Source organism: Pipistrellus hanaki, assembly GCF_964339955.1.
Source record: "Pipistrellus hanaki genome assembly, chromosome: 6".
NCBI lineage: Eukaryota > Metazoa > Chordata > Mammalia > Chiroptera > Vespertilionidae > Pipistrellus > Pipistrellus hanaki.
In genome coordinates, this window is record NC_140508.1 from 67430783 (window position 1) to 67447109 (window position 16327).

Sequence of the window (16327 nt, forward strand, 5' to 3'; positions counted from 1 at the left end):
CCTGCATAGGGCCAGCCTGAGGGCTTGGGCACGGCCTCGGGACCGGGTCACACACAGCCTGGCACACGTCTCCGTTGGCTTGGCACACACCTGCCGGGCTCAGGGCGGCGGGCGAGAAGCCTCCCCCCCTGCGCGCCCTCCCGGCTCCCACGCCCCGGCGCGCGGCGCCCCTCTCGCGGGCGGCGCCCATTGGCTGCGCGCGGCTCCAGCCCGCCCCCCACCGCCGGCGGGGGGCGCCGCGGGCCAGAGCGCAGCGCAGCCGCCGCCGCCGCCGCCAGCACCGCCGCCGGAGCTCCGCGCGCCCGGGCTCCGCTCACCCCGGCCCGGCCGCCGCCAGCCCGCCGCCCGCCGCCCGCCCCGAGCCCGCCGGCCCCGGGCCGCCGCCACCACGCCGCGCGCCGTACTCCGCGTCAAGAATGGGGCGGCCAAGCTGCCCAAGCCGCCCGCCGCCGCCGCCGCGGCCGAGGCGCCGGGCGCCGGGGCCGGCATGGAGCGCTCGCAGAGCCGCCTCAGCCTGTCCGCCTCCTTCGAGGCGCTCGCCATCTACTTCCCGTGTATGAACTCCTTCGACGATGAGGACGCGGGTAAGCGCGCCGTCCCCCCCTTCCCGGATCCCCCCAACCCTGACCCCCGGGGCTGTCTCCGGAGCCGGAGCCGGAGGCCCCCTCCCGGACCCGGTGCGTCTTTAGCGGCGGCTTCTCTCGTCTCCCCCCACCCCCGGCCCCGCTGGGGGATGCGCCCCGGTCCCCTTCCTCACCCGCGGGATCGCGGGGTCTCCAGAAGGCGGTGTCTCGCAGCCTCCGCCGCCCCCCGGGGACCCGCAGGTCCTCTGCGTTCTCCCCTTTCCCGCAGGTGGGCCCTGGAGGGCTCCCGCGCTCCTCACCCCCCTGCGCCTGCTGGGTGCCTCCTGGCTGGTCCCTGGATCGGACCTGCCACCCTTCCTGAACCTCTGGGTGCACCCGCTCCTTAAACCCAGGGGCTCTGGCTGCCTCACCCCTGGGGCTCCAGTGCGCCCCCCAGCCCCCGCCATTGGAGCTGGCGCACAGACCTCCACTCTCCATCTTCTTCCCGGCTGCCTCGAAGGCTCCCTGCCCTGGACCCCCTACCCTGCGGCCCAGGGCCTTAGCGCCCATGTATCTCTCCTCCCCTTCTCCTAGAGGCGGGGTCTCGGGACTCCCGGTTTTATCAGCCTGGAGCGGACCCCCAGGGTGGAGTGGGGGGAACTGGCCGGATGACGGCCTATCCTTTCCTTTCCAGCCCGCTGGCTCCCGTGCGGGGGGCGGGGGAGGTAGGGGGCGCCAACTCTGCACCTGCACGCCCTCTGAGTGTGCCCTGCCCCCGGGTGCTCTTGAACCTGGGCACCATCCAGCGCCGAACCTCTGACACCCTGGCCTGTGCACACCTTAGCCAGAGCCCGAGGGATGGGGTGGGGGATGTAGGGGAAACCTGCTCTTTGGGGCTCTGGGGCCGGGCAGAGGGAACGTGAGGGCTCTGAGTCAGGTTCTGCTCTGCGGAAGCGAATTCACCAACAGGTGGGGTAGCTGGAGGGCTTGGGTGAGCGCTCCCCAAAGAGTGCCACTTTGGGAGTAAGAATCAGGTCCCAGCCTTGCTTCTCTCTCCGATTTCCTATGACCTTGGTCAAGTCATGCCGCCCCCTAGCCTCAACGTCCTCATCTGAAAAATGGGATGGCAGTGCCTCAGACACAAGGGCGAAGTGAAAAGCGTTTTGTAAACGGAAAATCTGAGATATCCAATCCGGGGTCAGAAGGGAAGAGGGGTGTATGTGGTGGTGAGGAGCAACATGGCTTCATGGACACTCCTGAGAACCCGATGAAAACAGTGGACTGTCTCTGATACACACGTGCACACCCACAGAATTTTGTCCTTAGTTTTAGGAAGTCCGTGGGCCCTGCTTAAGACTCCCTGCCTGCAGGGTCCTTGTCTGGTCAAACAGTATCCGATAACCATGGAATGGAGCTGAGGGTGATGAGGGTCACATCTTGTTGGAGTAGGAGGCAGGTGGGGAAAGGGAGAAGACTTTGTTGGCTAAGTGAATGAATGAATGGGGGGTGGGGGGGGCAGCAGCGAGGCAGACCTTGGCAGACCTGTCTTGCTGTTGACCTGGAGATGGGGGTGGGGTAAAGATGGTTACTGCAGAGCCGTTTTATGGAATCGCCATTTTACAGAAAAAAATAACTGAGGCTCAGGGGCTTAACTCCCCGCTTCAGGTAGCTGAGGGAAGATGTACTATTCTGGACAAGGCAAGGTGAGGAGGAATTGAGGGGCTCCCTAACACAGTGGCCTCCATTGGAACACAATCAGAAGAAATCAGGTGAGCATGGGTGCTGGAGGAGGGAGCCCCACCAACCGAGGTGCGTTAGCTCCTCCACCCCTGACTTGATTGATGTTCAACAGGCCACTTGGGTCTCGGGAGCCAGGCTAGCTAACAGCTTGGGTTTGTAGCAGCATCCATGGCAGGGACAGTTAGGGTTTTCTCCAAAGTCATGCTCCATGTCGTGGGTCAGGTGACTTGGTGGTTGATGTTGGTTGCAAGTGACCTGCTCTGGTTTCACTTAAGTCAGAATAGGTAACTTTGTGTAATGCTAGCAATTTTTTTAAAGGTCCACCTGATGTTTTTTCAAGCGAATTTCTTAAGGTTTTCACTTGGAGAAGATCTAGAAATCATCTTGTTCAAAGACCCCTCCCCCCCCAAATGCATGAGAGAGAGAGAATATATATATGTGTGTGAGAGAGACTGAAGCCCCAGTTTGTGTGTGTGTGTGTGTGTGTGTGTGTGTAACCCAAGGTCACCCAGTGAGGCAGGCACAGAGAACTGAGAGTAAAACCAGATTCTCTTTCCAGTAAACCACTAGCCCTCTCTCTGAAAGAAGATTTTAAAAAGCCAGATCTCACTGTGTGGAAAATGGTTCCCAGGTGAGGAGGCTCCAGGGAGCGGCTGACAGCCACGAGCTTGGTTTGGGCATCTCTGCTCACTGTCTGCTCATCGTAAGGGATGCTTCGGGTTTGGGAGGGAAAGAAAGTCAAGCTTCATTTCCGGAAGACTCACCAGCATCTGGTGAAGATCGGAAGTAGGGACCGTTGTCTTGGTGTTTAATTTCTCTCGTTCTCCTCAAAGTCATTAATTTTTTCCTAAGAAAAGCCTTTTGGATTTATGCTTTTAGAACAGCATCGCGCTGAACTAATTTCTAAAAGCAGCTTGAATAATCTCTCCGATACCGGACAGAGATTGCTTCAGGAGGACTGTCCGAACCCGGTTCACTCCATGTCCTCTTCTCCATTCCCTCCCAGGTCCCCGTCTGGCTCGTCTGGGTGCCTCCCCTTTTTGCTGGTTCTGACGCCTGTCGAAGGCACCTTTTCCATCAACCAGATCGAGCCACAGCCATCCTCAGGGCTTACGTGCCACCCTTAGCCGGTTTCCTGAGAAACCGTGTGAGGAGGAGACTATTTCATTAGCCGTAACTGGGCCAGAGCACTCTCCAGCCTGGGGCTTGGGAGATTTGGACATTTTGTGGGCCAAGGAAGCTGCCCCTTCCTCCCACCCCTTTCTAGCCACCCTGGGGCTTGGGATGCTGGCCCTTGCAAATTCCTAGAATTCCTCTCAGGAAGCATCTTCCCTAGCACGCTTAGAACTCCTTTCTTACGCTGCTTTTGGCCCTTTTCACAAAGATGCTGGGTTTTAGGGAGGCGTCTTCTTGGGGGCATTTTTGTGTCTGTGTCTCCAGTGCTCAGCCTTCCTGGCACTGGGTTTGTAATTGGGGAGTTAGGCACGGGACCTTGGCTTTCTCGTCTGTATGAGGAAGAAAATAGGAGCATGGGCCACATAAGGTCAACATTTAAAAAAATGACTGCCTGTGACTAGGCATCCTCCTAGGGACTTTAAATATGTGATTTTAATTCTTTCCTCACAGCAGCCTTATAAAACAAACATTCAACACCCTCATTCTTTAGATGAGAAAAATCAAGGCACAGAGAGAGTATTCGTTCAAGGTCACTCAAGCAGGAAGTGAGGGAGTTAGGATTTGAACTTGAACAATCTGACTCAAGCATCTGTGCTTCTAATGCTTACTATGCTGTCTGTGCTAGGCAGAGGGTTTAATGCAGTCAGTACCTGGCACCAGGTAGGCTGGCAATACCTGTTCGCCGTTATCTGTCCCATTACCAAGACTTGTTTATAGTGAAAAAGAATCTGTGGGCTTGGGGAAGGAGAAAACCTGATTCTCCAAAACGTTAGCTTTTGTAAATTTTTAATAAGCTAATTTCATTGCATTGTTACAGCAATTAAGGCAGAGTTGGGCCTTCCTCTCTTGGAACTGGTTTAAAGATGGGAATTTGGGGGACTGGCATGTGGAACAGGAGGGTGGGGAACAGTGCAGCTCCCTGTGTCCCTGTTCTTCCTGAACAGTTAATTTTCATCACATGTTTAGTCCTAGCCCTGCCGCTCTGCCTCGGAGCACAGCTGGGGAGCAGGGGTGTCTCCAGTTTTCAGCAGATACCAAAGGGGGTTGTTACTTCAGGGTCCGGGCTGGAGGATGAGGTCCCTGAGCCTGACCAAGTGGTTTTGGCGTCCAGTTCTCCCCCCTCCCGCCCAGGAGAAGGGCGGAGAAGCTAGAGCAGCCAGCTCTGATTTGCCCAAAGGATCCAGCGCAGGGAGGAAGTTGCCATGGCAACACCGGCTGGCTACCGGTCCCTCTCCTAGCCATTCTGGCAGCATCTCTGGGCTGGAAAGCCCTTTATGGCACCTCCCTCTTTTTACTCGAGGTGGCATGGTGGGTGGGTCCCACAAACAAATACCAAAGCCCACTCCCCTTCTCTTTAGGACAGACCGGAAATGGAAGGAGGTTGTCTGAGTTACTTCTCCTGGGTTGTGGGGCGGAGATACCCATATCGTGCCAGACAGATCCTGGCAGGGGGACTCCGAGCTCCAACACCCCCCCCCCCCACCCGCCCCCATTTACTCCACTTGGCAGAGTTCTCTTTCCCAGACCAAGTGCTAACTTTCGTCCTTGAAATTTGACCTGAGCTTTTTCTGGGAAACAAAATGTCCTGCTGGGGACAGAGTGCTTCAGCCCTAGAAGGGGGGCTGGACCGGTGAGGAGGAGGTCTTAAAATATCCTTTGGGGTCAAGGCCACTTGAGGGCATGAAGTTGAAGTTGTGAAGCCTCCATTCCCACCTTCCCACCGAGGGTGGGCAACTCCTGCCCCCTGCCCCCTCCCTCAGTTTACCACCTAGTGCCGTGGTCTCCTCTATGTGTTGGGCGTTGGGCAGAATTCGTCTAGATTTGGATAACCGAGGCACGGTAAAGAATTGAGCCAGTTATTCCCATGGTTCAAGCTGTGAGACTACAGACCCAAAGTACTTTATCTCACTCCAATTACCCTGAAAGAAGTCCCTCAGAAACATCAGGTGCCTGGGATTCATCCCTTGCCCCATTCCATGGATCACTGGCATAAGCATCTGCTCTGATGCTTAGAGCTCATATATATATAAGCTAGAGCAGCCAGCTCTAGCATATATATATATATATATATATATATATATATATATATATATATATATGTTTTTTAAAATATATTTTTATACAGAGAGGAAGGGAGAGGTATAGAGAGTCAGAAACATCGATGGGAGAGAAACATCGATTCAGTTGCCTCCTGCATACCCCCTACTGGGGATGTGCCCACAACCAAGGTACATGTCCTTGACTGGAATTGAACCTGGGACCCCTCAGTTCGCAGGCCAACACTCTATCCAATGAGCCAAACCAGCTAGGGCTGAGCTCTTTTATTTTTATTGATTTTTGGAGAGCAAGGAAAGGAGACGCAGAGAGAGAAACATCGATCTGAGAGAGAAACAACGTTCAGTTGCCTCCTGTATACGCCCAAACAGGGATGGAACTCACAACCTAGGTAGGTGGCCTGACCAGGTGCCCTGACCTTTTGCTGTGTGGGACGATGCTCCAGCCACCTGAGCCACCTGGCCAGGGCAGAACTCTTTTCTTAAATTCTCTCTCCCTCATGAATCTCCTCTTCCCTGTCCCCAAGCTGCCAGACTCCTGACTCCAGCCTCCACACCTCTGCTGCTGCCAGAGGCCCGCCTGGTCCTGTTTGGTGGGAAGGGGGAAGGAGGGACCCATCCACCTCTTGGGGCATGCTGCTGCCTCCCTGCCCACCCTCCTCCATCCCAGAGGCAGAGCCAGCTCTAGCTGAACACTGAGTGAGGGCTGGCAGAGAGTGGAGGAGAGCGAGGGCAGAAGAGCTTCTGTGTCAGATGGCCTTCTCCCCTGTCCCAGGGCCTTTCTCTTAGTTTGCCTCCTCTTTTCATTATGGCCTTAACCACCATCGCTTCAGCATGCCTTTTAAGAATTGTTAGAGAGGTGCCAGTTTTGGAGAATGTGCTCAAGGGGGGTGCAAACATCTCCCCCACTGTAATCTATTCTCTGCACACACACACACACACCCCCCCCCCCCCAGGTCAACAGTTAGTCCTGCTGTCTGTCTCAGAGCTCTGGTTGCCACCCTCTAGTCACCCGGAGTGACCAACCAACCGCACTGGAGTTCTCTTTCTCCCCAGCCCAGTTTAATCCCTGGGGTTTGGATTTGGCTCCTCTTTGGCTCTGGGCCTCCGTTTCCCTATTCAAAAAAAAAAAAAAGGTTAATTCTCTTTGTCTGGGCATCTCTTATGGTTGTAAAAATAAGATAATTGGAAGGCTGCTTGGCTATGCTTGGTGCTTTCCAAGATCTCACGGAATCATGTAGCATCCAGAAGGCAGCTATTGCTGCAGATGTACCCATTTGGCAGATGAGGAAAAGCCGGGCCGCGTGGTATCGTTTAACGACTCCCTGGGGTTGCGCGGTGGTGATTCAAACCCAGAGTGTTTGACTCGATAGGCCACCCTCCACCTCTTGACATGAAACGAGATTCCAGGTGGGAAAGGGCTGTGTAAGCCCTGGGACTGTGCTTGTGCTATCAAAGCAGCAAGTGACAAAGGCTGTGATGTGGGGGCCTGTTCACACTCAGATGCACCCCTTTAGGGTCCGCCATCCCGCTACAACGTGCCTCAGCCCGCCGGGGTGCCTTCCTGGATGGTCCCCATCACCGGGCTGCCTGGCCTCCTTGAAGGATCCGGTTGTCTGCCCTGGCCCCGGGGGCCGCCATCACCTGCCTCTCCAGTCTGATGTAGGCCAGTGCTGGATTATATTTAACGCTGTGCTATTTCCACTTGACAGCTCCCTGAGCGCCATGCCCCCTCTCCTCTTCTTCCTCCCCGCTCCTTCCTTCCCCCTCCCCTTCTGATTCACTCGGAAACCGAGAGGCTGATGTCAGCGCCTTATTCTTATTCTTAGCCCCCGTAATTGTAACCGCATTTAGCAGTGCACACTTCATTAACAGTTTCTGTGAAGGAGGGTTGAGAGGACGGCGTGGCTGGGCAGGGGCAGGGTGGGGTAGGGAGGGGCGGCTGCTGCAGGGACCCTGGCCAGCTGCCTCTTCTGGCCGGACCAACTGGGCAGGTTCCAGGCCTGGCTTTCCAAGCCTGGCAGTCTTGGAAGATGCTTAGAGAGCATCCAGTTCATTCCCCTTGTTAGGCAAGGAGGGAAACTGAGGCTCAGAGAGGCAAACTGGCTTTGCCAGGGTCACATGTTAAAGAGCCAGGACTCTAGCCTTTGAGTCTGGGTTTTCTCTTTTGGTATTTATTCATTCAACTAGCATTTAACTAGCTGCTCAGTGCCGAACAGTTTCTGGGAATATATATCGGGGAACGAGGCAGGCACAGTTTCTGCTCTCACAGATTTATGCTCTGGGGTCGGGGAGACAGACACTACTCAGTTAAGCAATTAAAAAAGAAATAATTTTAGATTGTGCTAAGTGGAATGAAAATAAAACAGGTTGATGGGATAGGAGGTAAGGTTAAGTAAAGTAGTTGGAGGAGGCTCACTGAGGAGGTGACATTTGAGTTGAGGTCTACATGCCAGAAAGATAGCAGTGGAAATACGAGGGGATAGAGTGATCCAGGCAGAGGGAACCAGCTGACGCAAAGGCCCTGAGGTCAGTGTGATTTGGGGTGGTTAGGGCACGAAAAGCAGGCCAACATGGTTCGTTCGACACAGTAGGTGAGGGGAGACAAGGTCAAAGACGTAAACTGGGGGCAGACCATTCGGCCTTGTGGACAATGATAATATATAAGGTGGGGAAACTGAGGTCCAGAGTGAGAAGAGAAAAGCTCCCCTCCACCCAAAGCTGGGTAACATCAGAGAGAGGCTGAGAACAAGCCTCCCAAGCCCTGTTTTTTGTTTTGTTTTGGTTTGTTTCTTAGACAGAGAGGGCTGTTCCTTTACATGCACCACGTGGCTTCCTTTCACATGGTAGCTGAAATGCTCCTGTGGACGTCTGGGCAGGGCCCATCCTGCCTGTCCTGCTCTCCTCCTCGAACCTCACATGACCCAGCTTATAGCTTCCGAGGCTGATGCAGCTGTGAAAGGCCCCGGGGAGCTTCCGTGGCGGGACAGAAAGAACATGGCTCTGGAACCCAACAGATCTGAATTTTCTTCTTGTCTCCGCCATTTCTCAGGCGTGTGACCTTGAGCAAATGGCTCCACCTCTCTGGGACTCAATTTTCTCATCTGTAAAATGGGAGCATGACAATACTAAGTTCTTCAAAGGATTATTGTGAGGAATAAATGACACAGTGCACAAAATGTACATATATATATATATATATTATTAAAGGTTTTCTCAATAGTCGATGCTCAGTTAGTGGTAGCTGCTGCAGTTATGGTAGTTATTGCTGTCAGTGTTCACGGGACAGAATAATTTAGGGGGCTCATTAAAACACAGATTGTTGGGCCCCATCGCAGAGTGTCTCATCCATTTGGAGTGGGACCTAGAAATCTCATTTCTAACAAGTTCCTCGGTGATTCTGATACTGACGCTGCTGGCCCAGGGACCTTGTGTTGAGAACCCCTGGGTTAGAGAAAAGAGCTGGAGAGAAATGAAGGGTTTTTCTCAAGTTTCGATGTATGTCTCCTGGCTACCTGTGTCTTAGATGCTAGGACATTGTTTTAATGTCCTGTTTTTATTACACGGGTCTCAGTTCAGATCAGCCTCAACTGCTGCCTTACTTCGTACTGAGTTGAAGGTGTAGGACATCATAAATCCTCTTGAAGGCTTCATCTGTAGGAATGATAAATTGGTAGACATGAATTACACATCAGGCCATAATATCCTTTTGCAGGACAGAGGACTCAGACAGCTCTGGGGATTCGGAAGGGTTCGGATCTGGCACCTTTTTATGGGGGGGAACAGGACACGGCCCCCGTCCTGCGTTGGGGGAAGGCAGGGCTGTGTGTGAAAACCACGAGGTTCACTTGAGGACAAGCCTCTGCTGGGAAGAAATAAAGCTGAGGAACAAGGAATTACCCATGAAAAGGGACAAAATGCGGGGGAAAGCTACCAGGGAGTTTTCTGAGGCGGTTATGTAGATGTTTCTCGGAAAGGGGTCGCTGATAATTTTCTAGGGAAGGTTGAGATTTGGCTCGGATTGGAGGCAGCAGGGACAAACCTTATGATGTGATAAGATTCCTATCCAGTCCCATAAAACTCAGAATATGAAGACAGAGACATTGACAAGTAGTTTCCAGGTGAGACTTGTCCTGAATTGATGGGAAATAGCTCTCTGAGAGGGGTGACTCGGGCAGCAAAAGAGCACGGACTTGGGCGGCCCCAAACCTGGGCCTGAGTCTGCCCAGTACTGGCTGTGTCTCCTGCCTGTGGTAGGTAACTGTTCTGGAGTGAATGAGAATGGATAGGCGGCCGGGAGTGGAAGCTGATGCCTTGCCTGCTCTGTGGGCTTCCCGGTGAAGGGGGGTGGGGGTGGGGGTGGGTAACGGGAGTGCACTGCCTGGGTTGGACGCCTGGCTCTGGGCTGGCTATTTGGTGTTACTGTGTGCCTGGCTGCAGCAGGGGCCAGGAGAAGAGGTCTCTGCACAACTGCTGAACCTCAGCGTCTCCTCCGGCCGCTGCCCTTTGTCTTTTAGGCCTCAGAATCTCTATCTGCAGAACTAGGATCTGTGGGCTTGGTTTAGATACAACCCGGGGGTTCCAGAAACCAAAGGACACTTGTCCAGGCCCCCTGGCTCCTCCTGTGGGGTCCTCCCCCACTCTGCTAGAACCCCTCCACAGTCACTTTCATCCTCAGAGCATCCCCTACTGCCACAGTTTCTCTCTAGCTAGCTGATCCTTGGCTGATTGGTCATTGAATAGATTTTAAAAGAATAAGTACGATTTGGATTAGGTAGTATGTGCAGATGGTAAAACATTTTAAAAGCATGAAAGATACCCAGGAAAAAGTGTCCCAGACACCTCCATCCTCCGACTCTTCTGCCCCCTCCTTGGGACAGACACTGCTCTCATAACCCTTATGTGGTGGCTACTGACACTAATATGTTACCTGGTTAAAAAGCCAAAGAGTGCGGAAGGACATCCAAGAAAACATCAGCCTCCCTCCCACCTGCCACCAGTCCTGCTGCCACAAACAGTCACTGGTCTTTTATGCTCCAGTTTTTTCTTTAGATTCCAGTTATCAGATTCTCATTAAGCACTTGTGGTGGTTGCCAGCCCTCTGCCAGGCACTGAGGATTTGAGAGTAGTCAGGTTATATTAGGCAGTTTGGTCTGGTGATGGTTACATTATGAACTCCACAGCAAGATGGCCTGTGTTTGAATCCTGGCTTTGCCACTTGTTGGCTGTGTGATCTTGAGCAAGTGACTTACCTCTCTGAGCCTCAGTTTCCTCAGTTGTAAAATGAGATAATAATAGTCCCTCCCTGTGTGAGGGTGTCATGAGGATTACATCTATATAATAAAAGGCTAATATGCAAATCAACCAAACAGCAAAACAACCGGTTGCTATGATGTGCGTTGACCACCAGGGGAAAGACGCTCAATACAGGAGCTGCCCCCTGGTGGTCAGTGCACTCCCAAGGTGGAGGGATGGGGGGACACTGCTCAGCCAGAAGCTGGACTCATGGCTGGTGAGCACAGCAGTGGTAGCTGGAGCCTCTCCTGCCTCTGCCGCAGCACTAAGGATGTCAGACAGTCGGACATCCCCCGAGGGCTCCTGGATTGTGAGAGGGTGCCAGCCGAGCTGAGACTCTCCCCCTCCTGTTCCCTCCCCCCAGCACACGAATTTCATGCACTGGGCCTCTAGTGAGTAAATATTTGTGAAGAGCTTTGTAGATCACCCACACACAGTAAAAGTGTATCAGAAGTGTTAGCTATTACTATCTTAGTGCCTTCACGGCAAAGTCTCTCTGAGGTCACCTACTCCTCTTCACTCACAGCCCAAAGAGGGATTGCACCGTTTGTCCAAAGCCTCACGGCAGGTCTCTGGCCCAGCCAGGAATAGAATCCACGCTTCTAGACTGCCTGCTGGCCCTTTTTCTCTCTCTGGATCCTAACGGCACCTGAGGTTTCAAGTCCACATCCTGCGTTTCCAGCGCTTGGTTTGCCTGGGAAATGCCACCTGGAGTCACTCTGGGAGTGGGTGGGAGGATATGTCACTAATTGGGGCCTGTGATGGAAATTAATTAATTTTTCAGCAAATGTCTGGAGAAACATCTTTCATCTGCCTGGGCCCAACACCGAGAATGGACCAGGTGTCTCGGCCTGGGCTGGAGAGTTATTTGATGCCACCATTTCCAACCTGTCACAGGCTGTAGCCCTCAGGCCAAGGAATAAGGTGCTGGCCACAGGAGGTAGGGCCAGCAGTCATTGAAATGGTACAAATGAAGGATATGGGGCAGGGGACTAACAGCATGGCTCACACCAGTTCAGGGGCGAGGCTTATTTGGAGAGTGTACTGGAGAGAAGGTGGCAGGATGGACAGGAAAACAAGTTTTGGGTAGGGCCAGACTATTGAACTTCATGTTCCCAGCCTTTCCAGCTATTTGATATTTCCAGGCAAAATTGACCCCTCCATTCTTGGTGGTCTTGCTTGCATTTTCTACCTCCATGCCTCTGCTGGGGCGATTCCCTCCTCTGGGATTACCTCCCCCGCCCCCACCCCTTCAGGGCTCCAGTGCCACCTCCTCCAGGAAGTACACCTCTCTTCTCTCAGGTGGAGGTGACCATTTCTCTTGGGCACCCACATGCTCTTTGTGCTACTTTCTCTCCAGCGCTTGCACAATCTGGCCCCTATCACTTTTCCACTGCCACACTGTGAGCCACTCCAGGTCAGGGACTGTATGATGCTTGTCCGCATTTTACACCGGGAACAGTTTAGAGCTAAAAGGTAGAGCTGAATCCCAAATCTCCCTCTCCTTCCCACTCTCCGCCCCCTCTATTTCCCCCCTTTCGTCCTCCAGTAGTTGCTGATGGCCTGGCCCTATTCTGGGAGCTGGTGACCGAAGGTGAGCCCAGTCTTTGCCCGCAGTCTGGTCATTTGTAGGATGGGGGTGGGGAAGGGGTAGGGGAGCTGGGAGAACTGACCTGTCTGGGATGGGGGAACAAGCATGGGAAGGGACAGCTAAGCTAAGGGATGAGTGGAGTTGGCCAAGTGAAGGCAGGAGAGTGGGAGCAGATGTCATGGATTTGGGAGTCAATTATGAGTGGTGGGGTTTGAATCCCGGATTCTCTGAGTCTGCGTGGCTGTTTCCCTGTTCTTCTCTTCCTCTTCCTCTTCCTTCACCCTCCCCCCCCCCCCCCCAGCATATGATGGAAATATTAACCATAATTACTTCTGCATGGAAGAATTATGGGTAGTTTTTGTTTTCTGGTTTGTGCTTTTAAAGATATTTTTCAAAAAATTTTATAATGGATGTGTTATGGTTAAAATTGAGGGCTTCCGAGTCTAGAGACCACACTCTCACTGATTGTTGTGTGACCATAACAATTGTTGTTGAATCACTCGGTGATTCTGTTTCTCCCGCTATAAAATGGGAATAATGATGACTAACATAGGGCACCCATCACGGTCTGATGCTTCACCTCCATTAACTCGTTAAGCCTCACAGCTGCTCCGTGAGGTAGGTACCATCACTCTCCCTGTTTATAGACGAGGAAACAGGATAGAGAGGTTGTGTCTGCTGCTCAAGATTACACAGCCAGTGTGTGTCAGAGGCAGGACTCATACCCTTTTGTCTGACTACGGAGCCTGAGCCTGACCACTGGGCTAACCTGCCTACCTCACAGGGTAGGGGTGAGAACAGTGCTGGGCACATAGTAGTGATCTATTAATTTAGTTCTTCTTAAGGCCAGCGGTGCCAAGGCCAGCCTGCCGTGGGCACACAGCGTGTGGAAAGCCCGAGCAAAGAAAAGAGGACGTGGTCGGGGAAATAACAGGACTGGATCACACGAGGCCTTTCCAGTCAAGGTTCTTTGGCTTGAGCTTGAGGACAGCGGGGCCCCTGCTGGGTTTTCAGCAGCGAAGTGACAGATTCAGATTTGGGGTTTGCCTGGGCCTCCTTGGCTGCAGGCAGGAAGCAGGGAGCCAAGAGGCCCCAGGACGGCTCCCTTTGGCTATAGATACTGTTCCCAAAGGACTGGCCATTCCAGCACCGAACCCACACACCGCGGTGACGGTGTGAACTGGTGTCTGGCCTGGCTGCGAGGGCCAGAGCACGAGGCACGGGAGAGTCAGGTGTGTGTCACCAGGCTGGTCTGGTGGTGCCGGGAGGCTGGGAAGTGCCAGTGTGAAGGCAGGAACAAATTACTCTCCCGGAGACGAGGCCGGGCCAGGGCCTGCCGCGTTACATTATTAAATTTGTAATCTTCGTTCTAATGCTCTCCGGCGGTGAATAGGAACCAAATTTAAAATGCCGGCTCTACATGTCTGGAATGGAGCTCTTTTTCAAGAACTCTTTGAAACCTGTAATTTCTCTCCAGAGGGGAACATCTACGTCTTAAAAAAAAAAAAAAAATTAAATTAAAAAAATAAAGGAAAACCACTCTTTAGTTAAAGGTTGGGTTTACAAGGTTGTCTGTGACCCTAATCCTGGCCAGGGACTGGGAGTCGGGTCTGTGTGTCTCCAGCCCCAGGAGGCGCTCAGATTGGGTCTGGACTCCAGGTGTTTGGTGCTGCCCCGGACATGTAAACCCCTCCCTCTGGGCCTTGCTGGGGAAGAAAGGAGAGAGAGGCCTCGTGCCCACCTCACCCCCACGTGGTTGGCACATCTGTTGATTGGTGAAAGGGTTTGGTAAAAATCGGGCCACCACCCCCAAAAGAATTGACTCATGTCAGTCTCTTGTGAGTTTTCTCACAACCTGTGCGGGGAGGGGCAGCTGGTAGAACCGTGGGCTGCGTGCGTCATTGCTGCCTTTAGCCTGGGAAGCAAGGCCCTGATTTGGGGTCACTGCGGGGTTGCTCTCCAGCCTTCCTCGCTGGGGCAAATGGGGTTATGCCTACCCGGTACCCTCTTTTCAGGCTGTGTTCTGGGAACGTGGGACCCCGGAATTCCCTGTCCAAAGGGCTTAGAGTCAGCTTCCGTGGGCTGTTCCATGGACCACTTCCAGGATGGACGTTGTTCACGGCTGATGTCCTGGTAAGTGGTCCTGAAGTGGCAGTTTGTGGAAGTGAGAATAGATCATAGGTGTATAGAGTTGGGCCCTTTGATATGCAGCGGGCCTAAGGGTGTAGGGGTGGGGAGAGGATGATGGAGGGAAGGGGCAGGCTGCAGCTGGGGGCCAGCTCCCTCCTCGCTTCTTATTCAGCCGTGGAACTCTGAGGATTCTAAATTTGAACCTGTCCTGGCCTTCAAGGTCATAAGGAAGGCATATTTGTCAAAGTGGAAGGGCAGGGCATATTTTATTTAACAGCCTGATTTAGAACGTTTAAATATTTAGAATAAGCATGAGGGCCTCAATTGCCTTGGGCCCCGCATCGTCCTTTGAACTGAGTGTGAGGACAAGGCAGGGAAGCCCCTTCCCCTCCTGGCCCCACGTCCTGGGCCCTGTGCAGACACATGGTTTGTATGGCACCTTTGTGTGAATTAGAGGGAGACACTTCTTCCCCTTACCTCCATCCCTGGTGGTTACATTAAAAATGGTAGAAGGATGGATTAGAAAAAGGCTCCTCTTCTCTAGTGCCAATGGGGGTATGCATGGTGTGGCAAGGGAAAACAGGCTGGATTTCAGCCCTGTGACCACCATCCATCGGGCACCTTGGTGCAGGTAGCAAGCAGCCTGTTCAATAGCTCACAGGCCCCATCGACCTGAACCAGAGAGGAGCCACAGGCAATACCAGGAGGGAAAACGTGGGCACTCTGGGATCTGGACATAATTGTTTTGTTCCTTTTATTTTGTTTTCTAGATTTTACATGCAAGTGGAGTCGTATGGTATTTGTCTTTGTCTGACTCATTTCACTCGGCATAATGCCCTCTTTGTCCATCCATATTGTTGCAAATGGCAAGATTTAATTCTTTTTTATGGCTAATGTCCCATGATATATATGCATCACACCTTCTTTATCCATTTGTCTATCACATCCTGCACTTTTAATAATCAACTTCATCATGATAGCTGATGTTGATTTTGGGGGTTTATGCATGCTAAGTACTATGTGCGCTTACCTGGATTATTCTATTGAAACATCGTAAAATGAGGAGAGTACAATTGTCATACCCATTGTACAGACAAGGAAACTGAGGTGCAGAGAGGACAGGTTCGTCTTTGGCTCAAGGCCATTCCGTACGTAGTAAGGTCAAACAGAGGCCTGCTGGCATTGAGTCTATTACCCTGGCCATTGCCCTGTATAATTTTTAAAACTATTCTTTATGCAATAAACATTTACTGACCGCTGCTCTGATATGCTGGGTCCTAAAGGTGCGGTGTGGGAGAGGATGGCGGGGAGGAAAGACAAGCAGAGCAGATAACTAGGTGACCCCGTTGAGCAGGCGGTGCTGAGCACAGTCCTGAAGAGGAAAAGCTGCTTATCAGGCTGGACCAGGGGAAGGCGCTTTAGTCTTCTGGGCGATATGTGTGGTCAGGGAGGAGCTTCTTGTGGCTTATTCATGCCTCATGGGGACCAGGCAGGTGGATTAGCCAATGGACATGCGGAGGACGTGCGGCCAGGAAAGAGGGTGGGTTAGGAAAGGCCCGTGTGCCATGCCCAGGGCTCAGCCCTTCTTGAAGACCAGAGCTGTGTTACCATCCAGCACCATTTTCCCCCCCAAAGTCAGAGAAGTGAGATGGAGAGAAGGAAGGTCATTTGGTACATTTTCAGCCAGGTCAGATATGGAACTCAGGGCTCTGAGCTCTCCCAGGCCTTGGTCTACACAGGAGTGGGAGAGTCACTATGGTTTTAATGTTTAGAACAAT

At 52.9% G+C, this 16327-nt stretch overlaps 1 protein-coding gene across 1 annotated transcript in view; it reads left to right on the forward strand.

The window, feature by feature from the left end:
• The first annotated feature begins 324 nt into the window (after positions 1-324).
• RIMS4 (regulating synaptic membrane exocytosis 4) overlaps positions 325-16327 on the forward strand; it is a 49181-nt gene continuing 33178 nt past the window's right edge. The window contains exon 1 of the mRNA XM_084888750.1: positions 325-584. Within this exon, the coding sequence (XP_084744876.1) occupies positions 488-584 (97 nt within the window). The 5' untranslated portion in view covers positions 325-487. The remainder of the gene's footprint in view (positions 585-16327) is intronic.